General features: G+C 40.0%; 1 protein-coding gene across 2 annotated transcripts in view; it reads right to left on the bottom strand.

Moving 5' to 3' along the window:
- Nucleotides 1–1,071: 1,071 nt before the first annotated feature.
- Nucleotides 1,072–18,634, bottom strand: part of LOC119011820 (zinc finger protein GLIS1) — a 42,768-nt gene continuing 25,205 nt past the window's right edge. The window contains exons 4-9 of one of the 2 annotated variants that reach the window (XM_037085222.1): nucleotides 15,057–15,170; nucleotides 13,888–13,996; nucleotides 11,704–11,860; nucleotides 3,679–3,809; nucleotides 3,479–3,588; nucleotides 1,072–2,665 (exon numbers count right to left, since the gene is read on the bottom strand). In XM_037085222.1, coding sequence (XP_036941117.1) covers nucleotides 2,399–2,665; nucleotides 3,479–3,588; nucleotides 3,679–3,809; nucleotides 11,704–11,860; nucleotides 13,888–13,996; nucleotides 15,057–15,170 — 888 coding nt within the window. In that variant the 3' untranslated portion in view covers nucleotides 1,072–2,398. The remainder of the gene's footprint in view (nucleotides 2,666–3,478; nucleotides 3,589–3,678; nucleotides 3,810–11,703; nucleotides 11,861–13,887; nucleotides 13,997–15,056; nucleotides 15,171–18,634) is intronic. The other variant, XM_037085223.1, reaches the window with a different exon arrangement.

Below are 18,634 nucleotides of genomic sequence, written 5' to 3'. Positions count from 1 at the left end.
TGTGTGTGTGTGTGTGTGTGTGTGTGTGTGTGCGCCCGCGCGTGTGTGTCTGTACGAGGGTGTTAATGCGGTTTACTAACACACAGAGTTCAGTTAAAGCGTGTGTGTCTGCGGCTGAACACAGATTAAATCCTCACACAACTCAGGACTGAGGTGACCTGACCTGCAGCGCTGTGGCCGCAGAGCGCCCCCTGGTGGCCGCAGGAGCTCTGCACCAAACCGTGCTCTGAGTAAACGAGTGCTGGAGTAAACTATATCGTGTTCATCTACTACTTTGTTAGCATCTGAAGTTAAATGCTGCATGTAATATTCAAGGTAACTATTATCTAAGGTAATCAAATATGTGTAGTGGAGTAAAAAGTACAACATTTGCCTCCAAAATGTGGCAGAGAGAAAGAATAAAAAAGGAGAAAATTAAAATACTCAAGTAAAGTACAAGCTCCTCAAAACTGCAGTGAAGTTCAATAGTTGAGTAAATCTATTTAGTTACATTCCACCAGTGGAAACAGCAAACAGAAACTAAACAACTAACTTAACAATATTGTTTGTGTAATTGAGATGATTAGAAAACACTTCCCCTGTATTTTACTTGCTATTGATGACATTATCCTCATTTATCAGTGTATTTGACATGGAAAGCAACTGAGTACAGTCTACAAGTAACTAGTAACTAAAGTTATCAAACAAGTGTTGTGGAGTTTTAAAAAATACAGTGTTTGTCACCGAAATGTAGTGGAGTAGTGGAAAAAATAAATGGTAAAGTTTTAATACCTAAATCTTTTATGCTTTGGTCATGTTATGTTAAATGACCATTCTCTTCAAGACTTCTGTCGTCTGTTCTACATGTATGTCTGTTCTACATGTATGTATGCCCAGTAGACGGCAGTATTAACCAGCTTTTAACAAGCTCAAAACACACCCAAGACAAGCCGGTGTCCTTCAGGTGAGTTGGGGCAGGAAAGCCTCCAAAACACGCAGGGAGCAGCACTGAAAACGCTGCCCTAATCACTGAGGTGTTGCTACTTTTCTTTGACATACGTGACATTAAACTGTAGCTGACATGCACAGATGTATACGAACAGATATTTTTTTATTTAGATATAAAAGGCAGGTGCATTTTTATACAGTCTATATACACTGTCCAATGAAAAATAATGAGAAAATCTCTGAATTGCTACAAAATCAGTGTAAACATTTGTCTGGATGGTCATCTTCTTGTAAAGAGTGCAGAGAAGTTATTGTAAACAATGCACGCCCCCCCACTGGATATAACACTGATAGAAACTATACAACACACATTTAAAGGCACTGTGCAGAAGCAACCAAAGAAACAATATAAAAACAGGAGATTATGCTGCTGTCTTGATTGTTGGATTACACATATTAAAGACCTTTTTGTCGCCACCTCTCAGTCCACCACAGACAAATCATAAATGGTACATTTTAGTGCAGTTGTTTTGTTTCGTGTGTCAGTCATTTGTCCCACGATTCGTCCGCACATTCAAACACTTGGTGGCAGCAGCGCTCTGCTGCAGATCCCTCCTGAGCAGCTGGGGATTGTCGATTAAAAAGCAGTTGGAGGTTTCTCATCGACACTTTGGTTCTCTATTTGGACTTTCTAATTTTCAATAATGACCACAGTCCGCTGAAAACAGTTAGCCTCACCTGATTCTACTCTTTGTGCTAAGCTAAGGTAGTTGTCTCTTGGCTGCAACCATATTTTCAGATGGACATGTGAGTGGCATCATCAAACTCTTTGGAAGAAAACAATGAATTGTTCTTTGCTCTTTTGCTTGGACTGCTAAGTACAAATCATCCATTACAACATAATGGCTCCCAAATGTTTTGGCTTGTGACACCTTAAAATGCTGAATAAACTTTTCCGGTTTTTCATACAAAAAGAAACATTTCGAGAAAAGTCAAACAAAAATTAATTCAATTTGTGAAGCAGAACATGTTGTTTTGGTCTTTGGTATCTTCATCATCGTGTTTCAGCCTTACCAGATGTATTTAGATTGGGCGCCACAACATTACAAGATCCATTCTGACAGGTATTGTGGGTTTTAAACATATCTTGGACACAGAAGCTGCTGTGGAGGCAGAATTAAACTCACTGGCTAAGTTCACTGACAGAAGCAGAGCAGGAGAGCCAGCTATCGGACTTTCTGAATAGATCAAACCAGCAAATCACAGATCACAATGGTCTGGTCATCTCTGAATGAAAAGTTAGTCGTACTTACATTCATAATTTGACCAGATTTCCACTTTTGGCCGTTCATGTTTGCCAGTTTGCCCGCAGCTCTGCTTCGAGTCAACTGTGCACTTTGGCTTGTACAGTCAAAAAAAACCCACTGACATATTTTCACATCTGTTAAGGATAAGAACAATTCTTCCAACTCTAGCCTTGAATATGCAGTATATTGCTGTGATTGTCTTCCGCCACACGTCGTACACGCAGGTAAAACGCAGTGACTGATTCAGTTTTGTTTTTTGTTAGTTTTTTTTTGGTTTCCGTGTGTCCATCATGAGTCCAGGTAGATGGAGAAGATCTGGTTGAGGCAGCGGTCGACACCTCCTGCCTGGAAGAGGAAGCTTTCGTCTGAGCAGGGAGACATGGAGTAACCGCCCCCCGCCTGGCCCTGCAGGTCCTGCAACAAGTCAAACCCTGAGAGGAGACAAGGCGGATAAGTAATATATTATTTCAGAGCAGTTCCTTTATTTTCATGTGAAAAGGGTTTTTTTTGTTGGTATTTTTGCATCTAGAAATTGTGATTTTTTTATTTGAAAGCATTTCTATTTGCTTTATACAGTAAATACTATAAAAAATATCAAAGTGCTTAATCATTGGAGAAATTGTGCCTTTAAACAAGCTGTCATGACTTCTGTACAGTTGTGATACCGCAACTATACAGTCACTGCCCTCAGTAGTTTCAAAAAACAATGACAGAGCTGATGTGGAAATCACAGTGATCAGTGCCTGCTCGGGCCTGTGACGGCTGACCAATCAGAGCAGATAGGGCTTTTTCAGAAGGGAGGCCTTAAAGAGACAGGGGGTGTCTGGAAACAGGGCACTGCTAACAAGACTGATGTGAGACAGGTGTGTGGGAAAAATCTGTCAGGGGTGGACACAAGAGGATATAACTTCAGAATAAAGCAGGAAATCAACAAACAAAGAAAATCCAAACCGTGGCAACAAAAATGGGCCTTTAAATGCTAGAAAAGAATGATTTTGTACAAAGTGATGTTCGACCATGACAGACATCAAAGGTTGTTCCAGCTGTTCCAAACAGCCACATACAAAGGAGGTGTGAAAACATTGTCATCATAGAGAGAAGTGGGGTGCGATATTGGTTAAACATGGGAATAACTGAGCACATCTTCAAACAATTTCTCCTGTAAGGCGTTCTGTAGCACAAAGTTTTGAAAAGGTCAGTGTGTGTCAGACACTCTTCAACCATGTGACAAGTGTCGTCCTTACTTCTATTTTACCTGTAGAATGGGCAGCTGTGGGGTTTGTGAAGTAACTGGCTGGTTCAAAGCCTCCATCACTGACTGGTTGAACCACCTTTCCTTCCCCATACACACATCCTTGGAGAACCACAGAGGAAATGATGAAACACCAAACACGGGCGGTAGACAATCATACAGATTTGATGGGGCTGATAACACCGTCAATACCTTGCTGCTGATGCTGCTGCTGCTGTGTGAATACTTGTTGGTGGCTGTAGGTCTTGTGGTAGCCCTGCAGCTGGATGTCCGCTCTGTCCGATGATGTGCTCACTGGGTTGAACAACGATGTTGGTCTGTTCCTGTTGTCGATAAAAAAAGGCACATTGCTGATTGAGTTAGTACCCCACTTCACTGCCTCCACCAAGTACGTCATGCTTTCACCTGTGTCTGTTTGTTGGTGGGTTGGTTTGTCAGCAGGATTACACAAAACCTTCTGAACAGATTTCCACACAGTTTAGATGGAGGATGGGTCTCAGTTCAGAATAGACCCAATAGTCATTCTACTTCATTCATGTTTTAGGAAATGGGAATGGATTAAACAGCATGTCACACCCTAGAGTTAGCTTCAAACATTAGCATATTAGGCTAACTAGCTAACAGCGGCACAAAGCTCTACTAACGGTAGCACATCTATTGTTTAGTAAGTCAGGACAGTGTGAGTTAGCATTAGCACTTCTTTCCTCCTTGGATTTGGGGAAGTTACTACTCTAAACAAATGTGTCATCTGTTGGCAGGCATCTGATTTCAAAATGAATCATCTTTAAAAAAACAAAAACGTCTATTACGGTTGGCACTGAACCACATTAAGTAACATTTGGATAGCTAGCTAGTTGTATCTAATTCCACCCATCAAAATTCCCCTCAGTCCTTAGCTCAGCTAAGCTAACCAACTGCTGACTGTAGCTTCATATTTACCCATACAGTAATGACATAGTATTAATCGCCTCATCTAACCTCACTTTCACGAAAAAATGTGAATAAGTCAATTGTAGACACAAAACACTGACTTGGTTTATTTATATTGATAGTTTAACAGCCTTTTTTAAGGTGGATGAAAGACTTGAAAGCTCTTGGACAACAGACATGTAATTGAGACAGCTCATTTATACATTTTTTATGATAATGCCTTTGTTTCTTTTTACTTTCTCCCAGTGGACTTGAACTTCCCTCTTGCTGATCTGTTTCAGGTTTCTGACACATACAGATGACTTCAGCATTTCTTAAGCCTGACTAACCTCACCACAGATTTCTGAGCTCCACAGCGGAGCCAAGAACACTTGTGGTAAAATGATGATGGTGTCATAACCAGATTATTAGTAATGTGACAGCTGACCAGAAGAGGGTACAGTTTCAAAACAACAAATTTAAAATGAAATGCAATATTATCACATAAGCAGCCTTTTCTTTTGACAACAGTATTTTTCAATCACCCTTCTTATTTTTCATGTAATTTCCAGTTCCTTTGTTTCATTCGTTTAAAACAACATTATGTAATTTTTTTTATCTTGTAAAATAAAAAAATAGCTTCAGAATCATGTTGATGGTTCAGTGTCTTATAACAGGGTCAGTGGTGTCTCTGTCCCAGCCACTCCGCCTCCCCATCACTTATTTCTGCACGATGTAGCTTCAGTGAGAGGGGAGGATCACAGCGCTACATACATGTTTACTTCAGCGTAAAAGTTTTAAACACATAGACGTAATTAATTTTGTTTGCAGTTTGCAGCTACATTATGTCTGATGAACTGTTTCAGATTTGGGATTTGTGTTAATGACAGTAGTGTTGCACTCAGAAACACAATGCCAAGTTCTACATAATGTTGCTTTAAATTGATACATTCTATTTAATTAAAGAGGTAAATCATCAACCTTTATCTGGTTCAATTTTAACTATGCTTCACTACTGTAGGTATGGTTATGTAAAACTAGGTTTCAAGTTCAAGTTCAAGTTCAGTGATGGAATGTAACTAAAGTACATTTACTACAATTCTAAGATATTTAACTTGCGTATGTCATGTTCTTCTGAATTATAGTTACAATCCACTACATTTTGGTGGCAAATATTTCACTTTTGTACTTGAATACATTTATTTGATAACTTTAGTTAACTTTAGTAAGTTTAGTTTATTCAACTGTATGTTTAATTCATGTTTACATATTACTTTTAAACTTTACTGCCAGAAAATTGTACGGGTGACTTTCACTTTTACGAAAGTAATATTTCAACAAATCTTTTGCTCCTTTCATGTCTCACTCTTTTTCTCAAATATGACTTTGGGTACTTTTTACTACACTACTAAAGTTAAACACAAATCTCTGATCAAATCAAGTCATTTTTGTCGATAACCCTTACATGCCAGCATGGCAGCAGCTGTGTTGGCAGACAAAAACACGTAAATACTTAAACTCATGTACAAACAGTACAGTTTATATAAGGAAGTGTTTCCACCTCAGGGGGGTAATGTAGGCGGGCTTTGTGTGGAGCTGTATCCATCGCTACGCTGCAAGAATGTGCTGACTGAGCACAAACACTCTGACTCAACATGGAAACGAATGAGTCACTGGAGCCAAGTCGACAAGAAGAAAGAAAGGCAGCCGAAAATCTCTCCAAGGAGATATGCAGCTGAAAACCCCCCAATATGGTATTTTAAGCCCCCCTCCTATTCCTTCAAAGCGCTCGCTCTCAGCATTTCATGTGGCCTGAGAACCCTCCAGGATGATGTACTGTAGCATATTGGTCCCTGGGGAGCCAAATGGCCTTGGTTTCTGCTGGAAGGATTTTAGTGGGCTTCATAAACAAGCCAAGCCTTGTCAGAGATACTGATGGCTGCTGGCCCAAGCGCCTTCTATATTCGCATCTGACCAGCTATAAAAAAAATTAAATGTTTGGAGATTTCTTTACATATCTATCATTTATCATCCCCAGGTCTCTTTATTGCCCATTTCCCATGTCAAATGCTATTACATTTAATTTAACAGTCTCTGCTTTCAGCGCAGAAACACAATAAAAGCCAAAATTAATCAGAAGGACTTTTTGAAACCCAAACTGATATAACTTACAGATGGCTGTGGCTTCCCAAGGTAATAAAGAACAGGCTTTGTATAAGATTATGTAAACAAAGTAGAGCTTTGATATAGTGCGACTGCTGAAGTGAATGTGCCGCGATGACTGCGAGCCCCAAGAATTCAACACTTTTCTAGACTCCCCTCGGTGGCCCCAGAACCATCAGAGCTGACCTGAACTATAAACAACCGCGTCTGTTCCACGGCTTACATTCTTGCGACGCTGCAACAACATAGCTGAGATGTCTGAGCCGTGCCGTGCGTGGCCCTGCTGTGTCAATCTGTCGTTCTGTGGCCGGTGTGCCCAAACTTCTCAGATGCATGAGCTTAACAGAGAGCCCACGCCTGAGGGAGCGGCTGTCAGCACGACCTCAGGAAACTGTTTCTCTGATCATATTTTACCGGCTAAATCCCTTCATCACTCACTTTTTTTCCCTCTCTCTTTCTGACTAACTACAGACAGCTGCCCTCTTTATATCTGGAATGAGAAGAATCCTGCTTGCAGAATTAGGCCCTCATGATGATACTGTATGCAGTTTATGCTGTGTTCAGCCCTGCACTTGTGGACTGGTGGGTGCAGCAAAAAAATGCCTCCCTCAGATGCCCCATGGTAGATAAAACACAATAAAGTGCCCTCTAGAGTGCCCTTCCAGTGTAGCAAATGTGATCAAGTGCCCACCAGAGTGCCCTTTCAGTGTAGTAAATGTGATAAAGTGCCCTCTAGAGTGCCCTTTCAGTGTAGTAAATGTGATCAAGTGCCCTTTAGAGTGCCCTTCCAGTGTAGTAAATGTGATAAAGTGCCCTCTAGACTGCCCTTCCAGTGTAGTAAATGAGATAAAGTGCCCTCTAGGATGGGACAAAATATGATAAAATGTCCTCTTGGATGCCCTTCCAGAGGACAAAATGTGATAAAGTGCCCCATCTTCAATACAAATATATATCACAACTCTCTGTGTGCTGGTGCCCCAACAGATACACCTGGTGCCATTTTTATTTTTTTCGCCCCTGCCCCTCAAACATCCCAAATCCACCACTGCAACCCTGCTTTAGTCCATGGCTGCTTTTTAATAGCGGCACACCTCGACGGATCAGAGGAGGGGATGAGTCGGTTTACCAGAAGCACCCGCCTGTGCACGCCAGACTTATCTGTTTTCAGTTCTGGCAGAGGAAAGGTGCTGGAGTACTTTTGTGCTGTAGATTTAGTGGATCACATTGGATCATGTTGAACGTATGTAACCCAGATGGAGATTTAATGTGAACTAAGTGCTCCCAATCAAGTACTTAGAGAAACTAGAGTAGGCTTATTGCACGTTAGAGAAACCGTAAATACAAAAATGTGAGGACATGTCAAACATTTCAGTTAAAGCGGCTATTTGGACCCGATGTCGCTCTGAGCTTCTGCAAGGTAAACTTCATCGCCTCTCTTTCCTCCAAACTATATAACAGCGTTTCTGTGTGAGAGCCATCCTGGTTAGTGTGCCTCTATCTGATGGACACGCCGCTCCAAAAAGCCAATCCAGCTCTCGACCGCTAAACACACAAGCACTGTACATCACAAATACCCGCAGATGGACAAGCCTTAGCGCGGGCCTCTGAATCCCTCAAGTATTAAATAATTAAAAGAAGTCGAAATGGTTCGTCTCAGCCAGAGTAAACACGCGCCTGGCTATGAGGTCAGAGCTTGATGCCGACATTGCCGTGAAGCAAAGATAATTTACTTTCACGTGTTTAACGTCTCGCTAAGTCATTTGGGGGAAAAACAAGTGCTTGTCTGGTATTGGCTTTGGCAGGCTATTGAGTACTGCGGGCACCAGTGGTATTCTATGACATCCTCAGTCTCTATAAAGAGACGTCAATGGACAGATTGTGCATAGCTTCATGGAAGCTCTGGCTGCAAACTCTGAGGAGATGGTGGCAAGCACACACACAGACACCCAAACTCTTCACTAAACATCAAATTGAATGTTCACTTTGTAAACCTAAAATCTGTCAGTCTTACACCTAAACATGAGTCAATCACGTGAAAAGAATCCCGGCAAGATCCAGCAACAGGTGACCGAAGCGAAGCATCTGAATGAAGGTTTGTGTTCATATGATCAATCAGTTACTGTCAAGGATATCACCCTAATTGATTTTTTTGAAGCTTTTCAAGGCCTGTTTGAAGCTGCTGAGGGCGCCAATAATGTTTAAATCATGCGCTGTCAAGGCAACGAGCCTTTCGTTCATGAGTAAATCCAAGCCTCTTTCTGGGCTCCGATACAGTTGGCGGATGTATTTAGGTAGAAAGAAAACACTTTCTACATGAAATGGTGAACAATAAAATTAGCAACTTCGCTGATGCTAACAACTGAATTCTATTCTTGACCAAGACCCCTCCTTCATCAAAATTTCATATTAATCCATTTAGTGGTTTTTGTGAAATCCTGCTGACAAACCAATCAGAAAACAATCAAACGATCAATGGGCAAAAACATAACATAACAAACATAATTATCCCATACTCACTCATCCCTACTGTTTGAATGCTGCACATATTTAGTTTTACACTCAATAAAAATATGTGGTTTCATAAAAGGTCAAATTTGCAAGACAGTTGATTGATGGTAGTCGGCCCGATCCACCAACCAAAGCGTCAGAGCGTCAGCTATCTACAAATTGGAGGTTTTTAATGCCATAATAACACCCACTTACCACTGAACACATAAACACTTAGCACAATGTTCACTCACTGTAACTTTTTTGCAGCATGGATGCCATGAGTTGAGGCTGAAAGGTTTTTTGTTTTTTTTAAACCTCACATTTTCCAGTAAGTTGACACTACACTACTAAGTGATATCACGCTGCGGTTTCCAAGGTCAATAATAAGCCTTCAAACTGAAGCTTATCGGTCTGAATTTATGTTCAGAGACAACAACTCTCTTCTGAACTCCTCTGCCAGGACCTAAGACCCATTTGAAAAGAATTCAAGGAAATGCTGAACAATTTCATGTAAAACTGTGTTCATTATATGTGAATATTTTATATCATTCATTAAACCACAAAAATGTAATTCTGGCCCTTATCAACTCTTTTATTGGACAGCCTGCCTTTGTTGTTGCTTTTGTGCCAATAAAAGTTAGTTTACGGGCTTTTCTTTAATGACCAATGATATGAGGCCGCATTGTCCAGAAACCACTGCCTGGAGGCTGTCAGCTGTATCTTTTTAGTCTCACTTCTACTTTTATACTGGGCTAGACAAAATTTGTCTCAGTTTACAGTACACATAAGTTATGTGGCCTCCAAGCACCCAATCAGTGCAACCGCAAAGCCATAACTCCATCTCTGGTGATAATGTCTCTGGTTTATTCAAGAATGCGTAAGCTCACATCTCTCTCCATGTTTATGGCCATGTGCTTTCCAGACAAGAGAGGAGAAGCAAAGTGACTGTGAAATCTTTAGAGTCCTGGCCATGTATTTGAGGTTGAAACACAATTTCTGGGTCTGACAAAGCACAGGGAGGAACTGCTTGGAAGTTTTAAAAGTTCTTTGATACACGGGAGATTCATAAAGAAAGATTTTGGGGAGAATAGCCGAATATGATTATCTTCAGGAACAGAGTTCACATGCCAAGAGGAGCAGAAAACTGTGGTCTGCTTTCACTATTTTTATCTTCAGTAGAAAATAGCTCCCAATGAAAACTGCCAAATGCAAATGAAATCCCAGTCAGATCCATTGTACTAGGCTGGCAGCAGAGGTCCCTGCAGCAGATAACGTAAATCCCTGCCAGACACCACTAGGGGTGAGTGGGAAAATATCCTTTTTTTTTTTATTTGGATGAACTGACCATTTAAGCTTTCCTCTTGGTACATCATTTAGTAAATTACCCTGTTTTCCAAGAAAGCAATCTCATGTTTTTCAACAGCTGGAAATTACAGCCCATTTGTCAGAGTAAAATGTTGCCATTTAATGTTTCTGTAAACCACGGACACATTCAAATTTGTTTAATTTCATACATATACATATATCACGTATAGATTACAGGTAATGATGAGCTCGTCAGCAGGTGGAGGAGGATGGTTGTGACATGACACCTGGTGAGACTGTTGTCAGGTGAGAGACCACAGTTTGAGACTGTTTTAACATTTGTTAGCAAGAAACCACTGGATATTTTTAACATGAAGGAGGGACATTTTCAGCCATGTTAGTGGCAACAAAAATAGATATTTTTGAGAGGATGTGGAGATCATTTGCAGCTGAAAACAAAGTCTTTTTAAGAAGATGTCAGAGGTATTTCAGTGTAATTTGTGGCATATACCATCTTTTCCAAACCCAACCAAATGACCAGACCAGACCTTAAGCACAGCGTTGTCACAACATAAAAGAAATGTAAAGTTGCAACATACACATCCAGCATACCGATGGTTTGCAGAAACATACATTGCCACCATCTATTCTTGCGACTGAGTTGGCCCCTGTCCTCATCAGAGAAATGGCCTGCAGGTCGAAGGTGAAAGCAACTTATTGTGACCCATTATGATGTTTATGTAATGTAATGATGTCAGGCAGCGGCCTCTAGTTGCCATAGTAATAATTTCAACAAGCAAAGCAAGAAAGTCTGCATAGGCAAGGGGAAAGGGACGGATGGTCGGATCAAATGTGCACAGGACTTCTGTGCACCGTGTGAAACCAAATGTAAAATGTGAGTTATTTTAACTTACTGATGTAGTTATGTTACACCACACAGTGAACTACATGACTGTGTTTGAAAGTCTAACCTAAGAGCGACATGTCATTATGTGAGTCAGTGGTAATCTACCTATCGATGTCGTCTTAGGTATGAGGATGTGTTGGATTGGGTTGTTGAAAACTTTTCTTCATGAGTCAGCTACTTTATTAAGCTATAAAACAAGTGCAAAAGCCTGGGATAGAGAAGTCTTATGAGAAAAAGTAAATAAAACAGTCTGTCCTGTAACCTGAGCCACCTACAGTCGAGGCACTTAGCAACTAATAGCCAGCTGTACCAAAAAAGAAAAAAGAAAAAAAAGGTTCAACAAGTGGGTGAAGCCTGAATGCTTACAGTCATTTTTTCCAGCATGAATTACTAAATAAATGAATAAATGGCACCAGGGACGATCTATTTGTTCTCACACTCACCCCGCTCTCATGCTCCCTGGGCTTGTTAGTGAAGACGCTAGGCTGTTGGTGTCAAAATTTCCCTCCAAGTTTTGATACCTGGAGCAGGTGTCTGCTGATGGAGAGAGAAACTCAGAATTTCCCTTGTTGTGGACGGTGCTGCTGTTTGAGTACACACCTTGAAAAGAGACATAGATTAAATTAGGGATTACTTCACAGAAAAATCTATGTTTTAAAGGTTTGTACAGTTACAGTCAACGTCAACGCTGATTTACAGTTACAACTGATCCAGCAGCAACGTCCAGAGAGACCTCTGAAACGTCTACTGCAGCATGTTCAACCTCTGTGCTTTTTGTCCTTGCTCCGTTTGTTCTAGACATTTCATTCAGTCATTTTTGTCCCCTAAATATGGCTGAAAACATGGCTGCAGTTTCGACTACGTAGATCTCTACCATCATAAACTAGCTAAGGCTTGACCTAATCTTTCATTCAATATTCAATTCATCTATTTCTAAGCAAAAAATTCATTATTTAGTTTAAAAGAATATCAGAAGACAGCTGAAATGTTCACCAATATTTCTCAAACACAGAGGTGATGTCTGAAACCAAAATTTTCATTAATTTAACGTTAATTTATAAGGATATGAAAAGCAGCAAATTCTCATATTTAAAGAGCTGGAGCTTGTCATTTATGAAATAAATCATTACAACATGCCAGTTAACTTTCTGTTGATTAACTAACCCAATAACAACTATTTCTTTTAGCACTAAAACAAACACAGAAGCTAACAGCTAGATGGCTAACTTTGCTAGCAAGAAACAGAACCTAGTGACACCTTCATTATTTAATTCCCAATTTAGCATTTTTTAATTAGCCAAATCAATTTTTTAATAAGTCTATAAAATGTCAGAGACCACTAAAGAAATGTTTTTATTTCCCAAAACACAGATGAGATGTCTCTTTTTTGTTATGTCAGACAAACAGTCAAAAACAATTTTGAATAAAAAAGACAGTGAGCTTGTCTTAAATAAAGTTATCACAAATGATAACAGCATGTCACTTAACTTTCTGTTGATCAACAATTCCATTAATCAACTAATTAAACAACAACTGCTGTTTTGACAGAGCTAATGGCTATTGCAGCTAACTATGCTAGCAAGAAACAGAATGTTTTGGCTTATTTTGGCAAAATAAAAGCATATTGTCAACACACAGAGCAAACAAACTGAACTGACTGAGGGCAATAATAGATAAGATGGTTGATAGATAATGTTGTCTACGGTAATTTTAATCAATATTCACAATAAATCTCACCAACAGTTAAAATCAAAGATGGCTAACGTTAGCCAACAGCTGCTGTTCACTGCAAAGGAACAAGCTAAGCTAACAACATTTCAAAGACACTTCTCAGGCCGACAGGAGGTAGTGTTTCATACTTAAAACATTTTTGCTGCTGTTCATTTAAAGCTGTAACACAAATACCTGCTTGCCATCAGCAAGGCTTTCAACACTTGGTGTTGACTTTGAGTTTAAGGGAGGCTGATGATGATAGCATATGTCACCATGATAGCCTACATACATTAAAGTACACACACAGGTATACCTAACACAAAGTTGGATTTAGGTTTTAACATTTGGCCATTTCTGATAAGGAGAAAGCTCTCTTGGGACATTTTCAAAATGAAACACTGACATGCTTGTTTCACTCTGAATAAACATAGCTGGTAGTGTGCCGTTTGAGGCTTTTCCCTCAAAGTCTTCTGGGTATAACTGCAAGTAGTCTGAAGTAATAGACATGGACAGCTCTCCTGGACACTCTCCCCTCTCTTTTGCCAACTGAGCCTCAGTGTACCTGACAGCTTCTTGATCCCGGTTCAGCTATTGAAAGGGAAAGAAAAAGAGCTTGGCTGGAAAACCAGCTGGAGAAGCTGAAGGACGGGCGGGGAGGGGGCCAACTTGCCCGCAGTCAGTGCCCGGTAATTGGACAAGGTAAACACTGGCATGATGAGCTATCATCGAAGGAATGGGAGAGGAGGGAGAGGAAAAGGAGCAAATGAGGCCATGGGAGAAAATGAAAGAGACAGTTTAACAGCCCAGGTGTTCAGGCAATTACCCCTTTTCTTTGTTTTTACTCATTTCCAGAGAGGTGTTGGGGGCTAAACACAGATTTCCACTGCTTTCGCTACCGTTTCATCTGCACATACCTGTGAAGTCCTCTAAGCTTGGCAGAGGTGAGCTGTTTCCTTGGTGGAGATGCTGCCTCGCCAGACAATCGCTCAAAATGTCCGACTCCAGCATGTTGTGCACTTGAACCTGTCATACAGATAACATACAGATACATTTAGTGTTGTGTTTTCACATTGGGAAGCATGTGCGGTTCACGTCTTGCATGTACGGATGAGGGTAATTTTGTTAAAGCTGCAGCTTAGTTGCATCCAATTGTATTTTGCTGTTGGGCAATAAAAGTCCCATGGAGCTAAACTCTGAAAGGATTTGCCTCTCTTTTGATTACATACAGTAGATTGATAGAAAACAGTGATGTTTCTGCAGGCAATCTTCTACTGTTCATTTTTCAAAGAAACGATGCTTGAAGATGCCTGGTTCTTGTTTCATCTCACAGTCCAGCTTCTTGAGATACAAACTCCAGAAGTCTTGTTTGGCAATCTCATTCTAAAATGTACTGATGAAGTTAAGGCAAGACCATTTACTTTATTACCCAGCGTTAGCAGAGCGTCCCCGAGGACTTTCCAAAACAATTTAGTGGCAGCTCCAGGACTCAGAAGAAGCTAGTGAAGGACACCCAGAAACCACAAAAGAACCGTGAATAATCAAAGAAAAATGCTCGCCCAGACCCGTGTTTATGAAGATACAAACTTCAATGGCTGTGACACATCAGCTCAAAGAAATGTATAACCGTAAGGAGTTTATAGAGTGCGTGTTTAATATTTTAAAGCCCCACAGGGTTTACTGCAGCGCAGGGCGTGTTAGCCATGTCACAACTTACAAGCACACGTGGTTCTGTTTAAAACAAACAAGGCATGGGAATACACACAAAGCCTGAGTGTCACTCACGGTCCACAGAAAACAAACAAGGCCCAGATAACATGAACAATAGGCTCCCTATTCTGACTTCCAGGGAGTGTGTGTAATACTTTGTTTTGTTGTATTTCATCCTACTGAATCAAACAACATGCTCACTCTCCCCCCCCTTCCATCTCTTTCTCTCAGAAACGAGGGTTCTTCATGGAAAAAGATGGGGTGCTGCCTAGAACCGCTGGAAAGGTTCTTCAAAAGGCAACAACCCTTTCACCCTGTCCTTATCACTGTTTTGATTTGCATATACACTGTTACTAAAGGATGTTCCTGCTGTTACCTTGACCTCCCTCTCCTGAAGGCCTTTGGCTGAGTGAGCTTTGACGTGCTTTCGTAGGGAGCTGGGGTCGGTGTAGCGCTTGGTGCATCCTGGGATCTGACAGGCATACGGCTTCTGTGAATGAACCACAACAAGATGAGGTAAGAGAAGAGAGGGAAAGAATGCTATAAAGGAGATACTATAGTGTTCTCTGAAGTGTGATAACCCTTCACTGATTCTTACACTAACACTGTTGTAGGTATTTGACCCCTAAACTGGAAATTTACTGTTTGATTTTCCACTGTTCAAGTTCATTTTTAGTTGCTATGAAATAAGTTTGACAAGAAGAAAAATATGTCACCAAAAAAGAAAAAAGACCATAAAATGATACAGACTGAACCCTCTAATACTGTCTATACTCCATACCAGATCATTTCTATCATGACTCACTCACTTCATGTCACAACACGGCACAGTCACACTGGATATGATATCAAACACCAAATACGTTGCTCAGTCGAGTCGCATCCAGGTGGTTTACAGGTGTGATGCTGTATACAGTAGTCTTGTGTTTTCTACACACAAACATTTAGAATAAATGCTGTAGATGTGGTTACTTAGCGTGACAGCTGCACCAACAGAGAAAGGAAGGACATGCAGATTGTGTCAACATTTTACGTAATGTACTCCTCAGCTGAAAATGGAGCATGTTTACCTTTCGTCCGCACAGTCAAGAGGAACAGGCTCGGTGTACAGATTTATCCCGTTCAACCATAAATCAGTTAATTCATAAAGTGAAAGTTTAGATTATCTATCTTCAATCAGTACGTAAAAGAATAATTTGTTGATGGAGTAAAAGACGATTTGTGAATCACAGGAAATAAATTATTTATGCACAGATTAAAGCGTCAGACAAAGTGTTTGTTGGCTAAGAGTTTTTTTCACCTGGGTAAATAAGGCTGCAGTCATTTCAAAATAAAAGACATGAAGGAGCGTACTTTGAATTATGGTTTTATTGTAAACCGATCTCCTCCTGTGGAAAAAGTTCTTACAGAAGGTGTTGCACCGAGTTACTTCTCTTGGAGTTACTGAGGCGCTGTCGCTTTAATCGCCAGTATTTCACAATTTTATCAAAGTTGTACATTTAGACGACTAAATGAGCCCTTTTCCATGAATCTAATTCATTCCAGGTTTTGTTCCTGTTTGTTCACTGATTGTTTAACCAGGTGGAATGAATTAAGTTTTTCATGAAAACACATGTACAGTACTTGTTTATGTACCAGAATCTGAACGTCATAAGTAAAAAAAGAAATGACGTGCATAGCGGTAACATCAGTGCAGCAGATTCAATGATAATACTTAATCTTAATTTTACAGAACCAATTACCCCACTGTTTGTTTTTTTTAAATAAAGAGCTCAGCGACAAGAAAAAGAACTAACTCAAAAGATGTTTAAAGTAAGATTCATAAACATAAGTCATTGTGATTTGTGCTTGGATGGCTGACATGAGGAAGTGAAAGTTAAAAATCAATTATCTCATAAAAAACTATTTAATCTACAAATGCAGAATGGCATGTTGGCATGAGTATATAAGTATCAACCCATATTACTTTTAACCTCAAACAGACCCTTTTCACAGCAGACATGTTAACTTGTCAAAGCAGGGAAACCACACATGTGACCAATATCGTTAACGGTGTCTCCATTGTATTAGATGTCATGTCAGTGGCTACGTTTACATGCCCGCAATATTCCAGTTTCTGGCCCAAAAGCGACAATATTAAAATGAATATTTCAGTTATAGTCTCGTTTACATGTATCCAAGTCCAAAAAACCTGTGAACAACCAAGTCTTTCATAATGTTTAAAAACAGGTGTGTTTCTCCTTCTGACCAGAAATGTGGGCTTCGCTTCCGTGCATTCATCTCCGCCTCCGCTGTTGGCTGGTTTGTTTACAATGCACAGAACTGACCGAACGCCACAGACGCTTTAAAAACCTCACTGAGTGCTTCTACTTCTAATACTAATAAAGTGCATTTGTTTGATTATACTTACATACTTTTACTTTTACAATATCATTTTAAATGCAGGACTTGTACTAGAGGATTTGTACACCGTGGGATCAGTACTTTCACTTAAGCGCAGGATCTGAATACTTCCACAACCACTGACTCGGGGTAACAAATCATGCAGAAACTGGTGTGAGGTGGCTGTTACTGATTAAAAAAGCGAAGTTTTTCGGGTTATGTGAGCTGCGAATTTCTGACCTCATTTCGGAAAACAAATCTTTCCTGACACGCCATTATTTATAACATTAGTAACACAATACAAGTTATTTAGTCAAACCTAAATAGCTTGTATTGACACCAGCCTTTTCTTGGCTGCTTGATATACTATATTCAGCAATTATTTACATTCAGACAGTCCTCCTCTGGGCCTCCGTGATGGCGCCAGATGTGTCTGATTCTTGATTTGTGACGCAACGTCAAAGCCGCCATTAGCCAGCGTGAAACCACAAAAAGGGAGAAAATAACCTTCTCCTCTTGTTGTAATAACACTGAGAGAGTCGTACAGCTCCATCTCACTCGAGTAATAAGAGATCTGATTTGCTGGATTACTGCTAAATCCTCATCGCTTGTCAGCAGGAGTAAAAATAACTGTGGTTTATAGAATAAATCCACAGAAGGTATGTAGTTTCACAATCCTAAAGAATGTACGCACAGAAAGACGAGGGAAGAGGGGAGCAGTGGCACTTTAAATTAAAGTGATCTGATGCGTGTTTAGTGCAGCAGTCATTACCCAGAATTACCTCACAAATATTGTATATCATAAAGAAATTGAGACAGTGAGGTTTTACACTCTACAACTCATTTTAACCATGGAGGATGTAGCGTTTCTTGGTTTTGTATAGTGATGGACTAAGACTAAGACTAAGGAGTTTCTAATGATTGTATGCAGACATGAACAGTGATGAAGGAAGTATTTAGATTGTTTAGCAGCTATTGATGAGTGATTGAGTGAGTGAAGGACTTTATTTTAAACCAAAAAGAAAACAAAACAGTGCAATTAAAAAACAAACAATACTCATATACATTCACAAAAAAATCCTAGGTTGCATTTTGGCGAGAATTTCATTTTGACTCAAATATTATTTCAGCAAATTTGTCACTGTCAGAATCACAGTGGTCCATTTTTAAACTGTATTAATGTCAATATTGTGTATTTTCATGATATTAATATCTTTGAAAAATAAAAATATTTCAAAATGTGATCAGACAATAATGTGGCCCTGAAGTAACTCTGAGGACCAACTGTGTATAATAATGCATCAGTTATTAATTACTGCAGCTGTCACATCAGTGTAGTGAAGTAAGAGGTATAATATTTGCCTCTGAAATGTAGAAATATAGATGTATAAAGCATCAAAAGATGGAAATGCTCAAGTCTCAAGTACTTATAATTGTATCCTGTTTAATGTACCATGGGACGTGAAAGGATGTTCATGGAAAGAGCCACGATACTGGCGCCATGTCTGGCACCTGGTACTCAAGAGGGAGCCATCTAAGTTTTAAGAGTTTGGATTTCAAGGAATACGAGTG

The sequence above is a fragment of the Acanthopagrus latus genome, chromosome 21 (genome assembly GCF_904848185.1).
Source record: "Acanthopagrus latus isolate v.2019 chromosome 21, fAcaLat1.1, whole genome shotgun sequence".
NCBI lineage: Eukaryota > Metazoa > Chordata > Actinopteri > Spariformes > Sparidae > Acanthopagrus > Acanthopagrus latus.
Note: the sequence above shows the minus strand (reverse complement) of the source record. Positions and strands in the feature narration are given on the sequence as shown.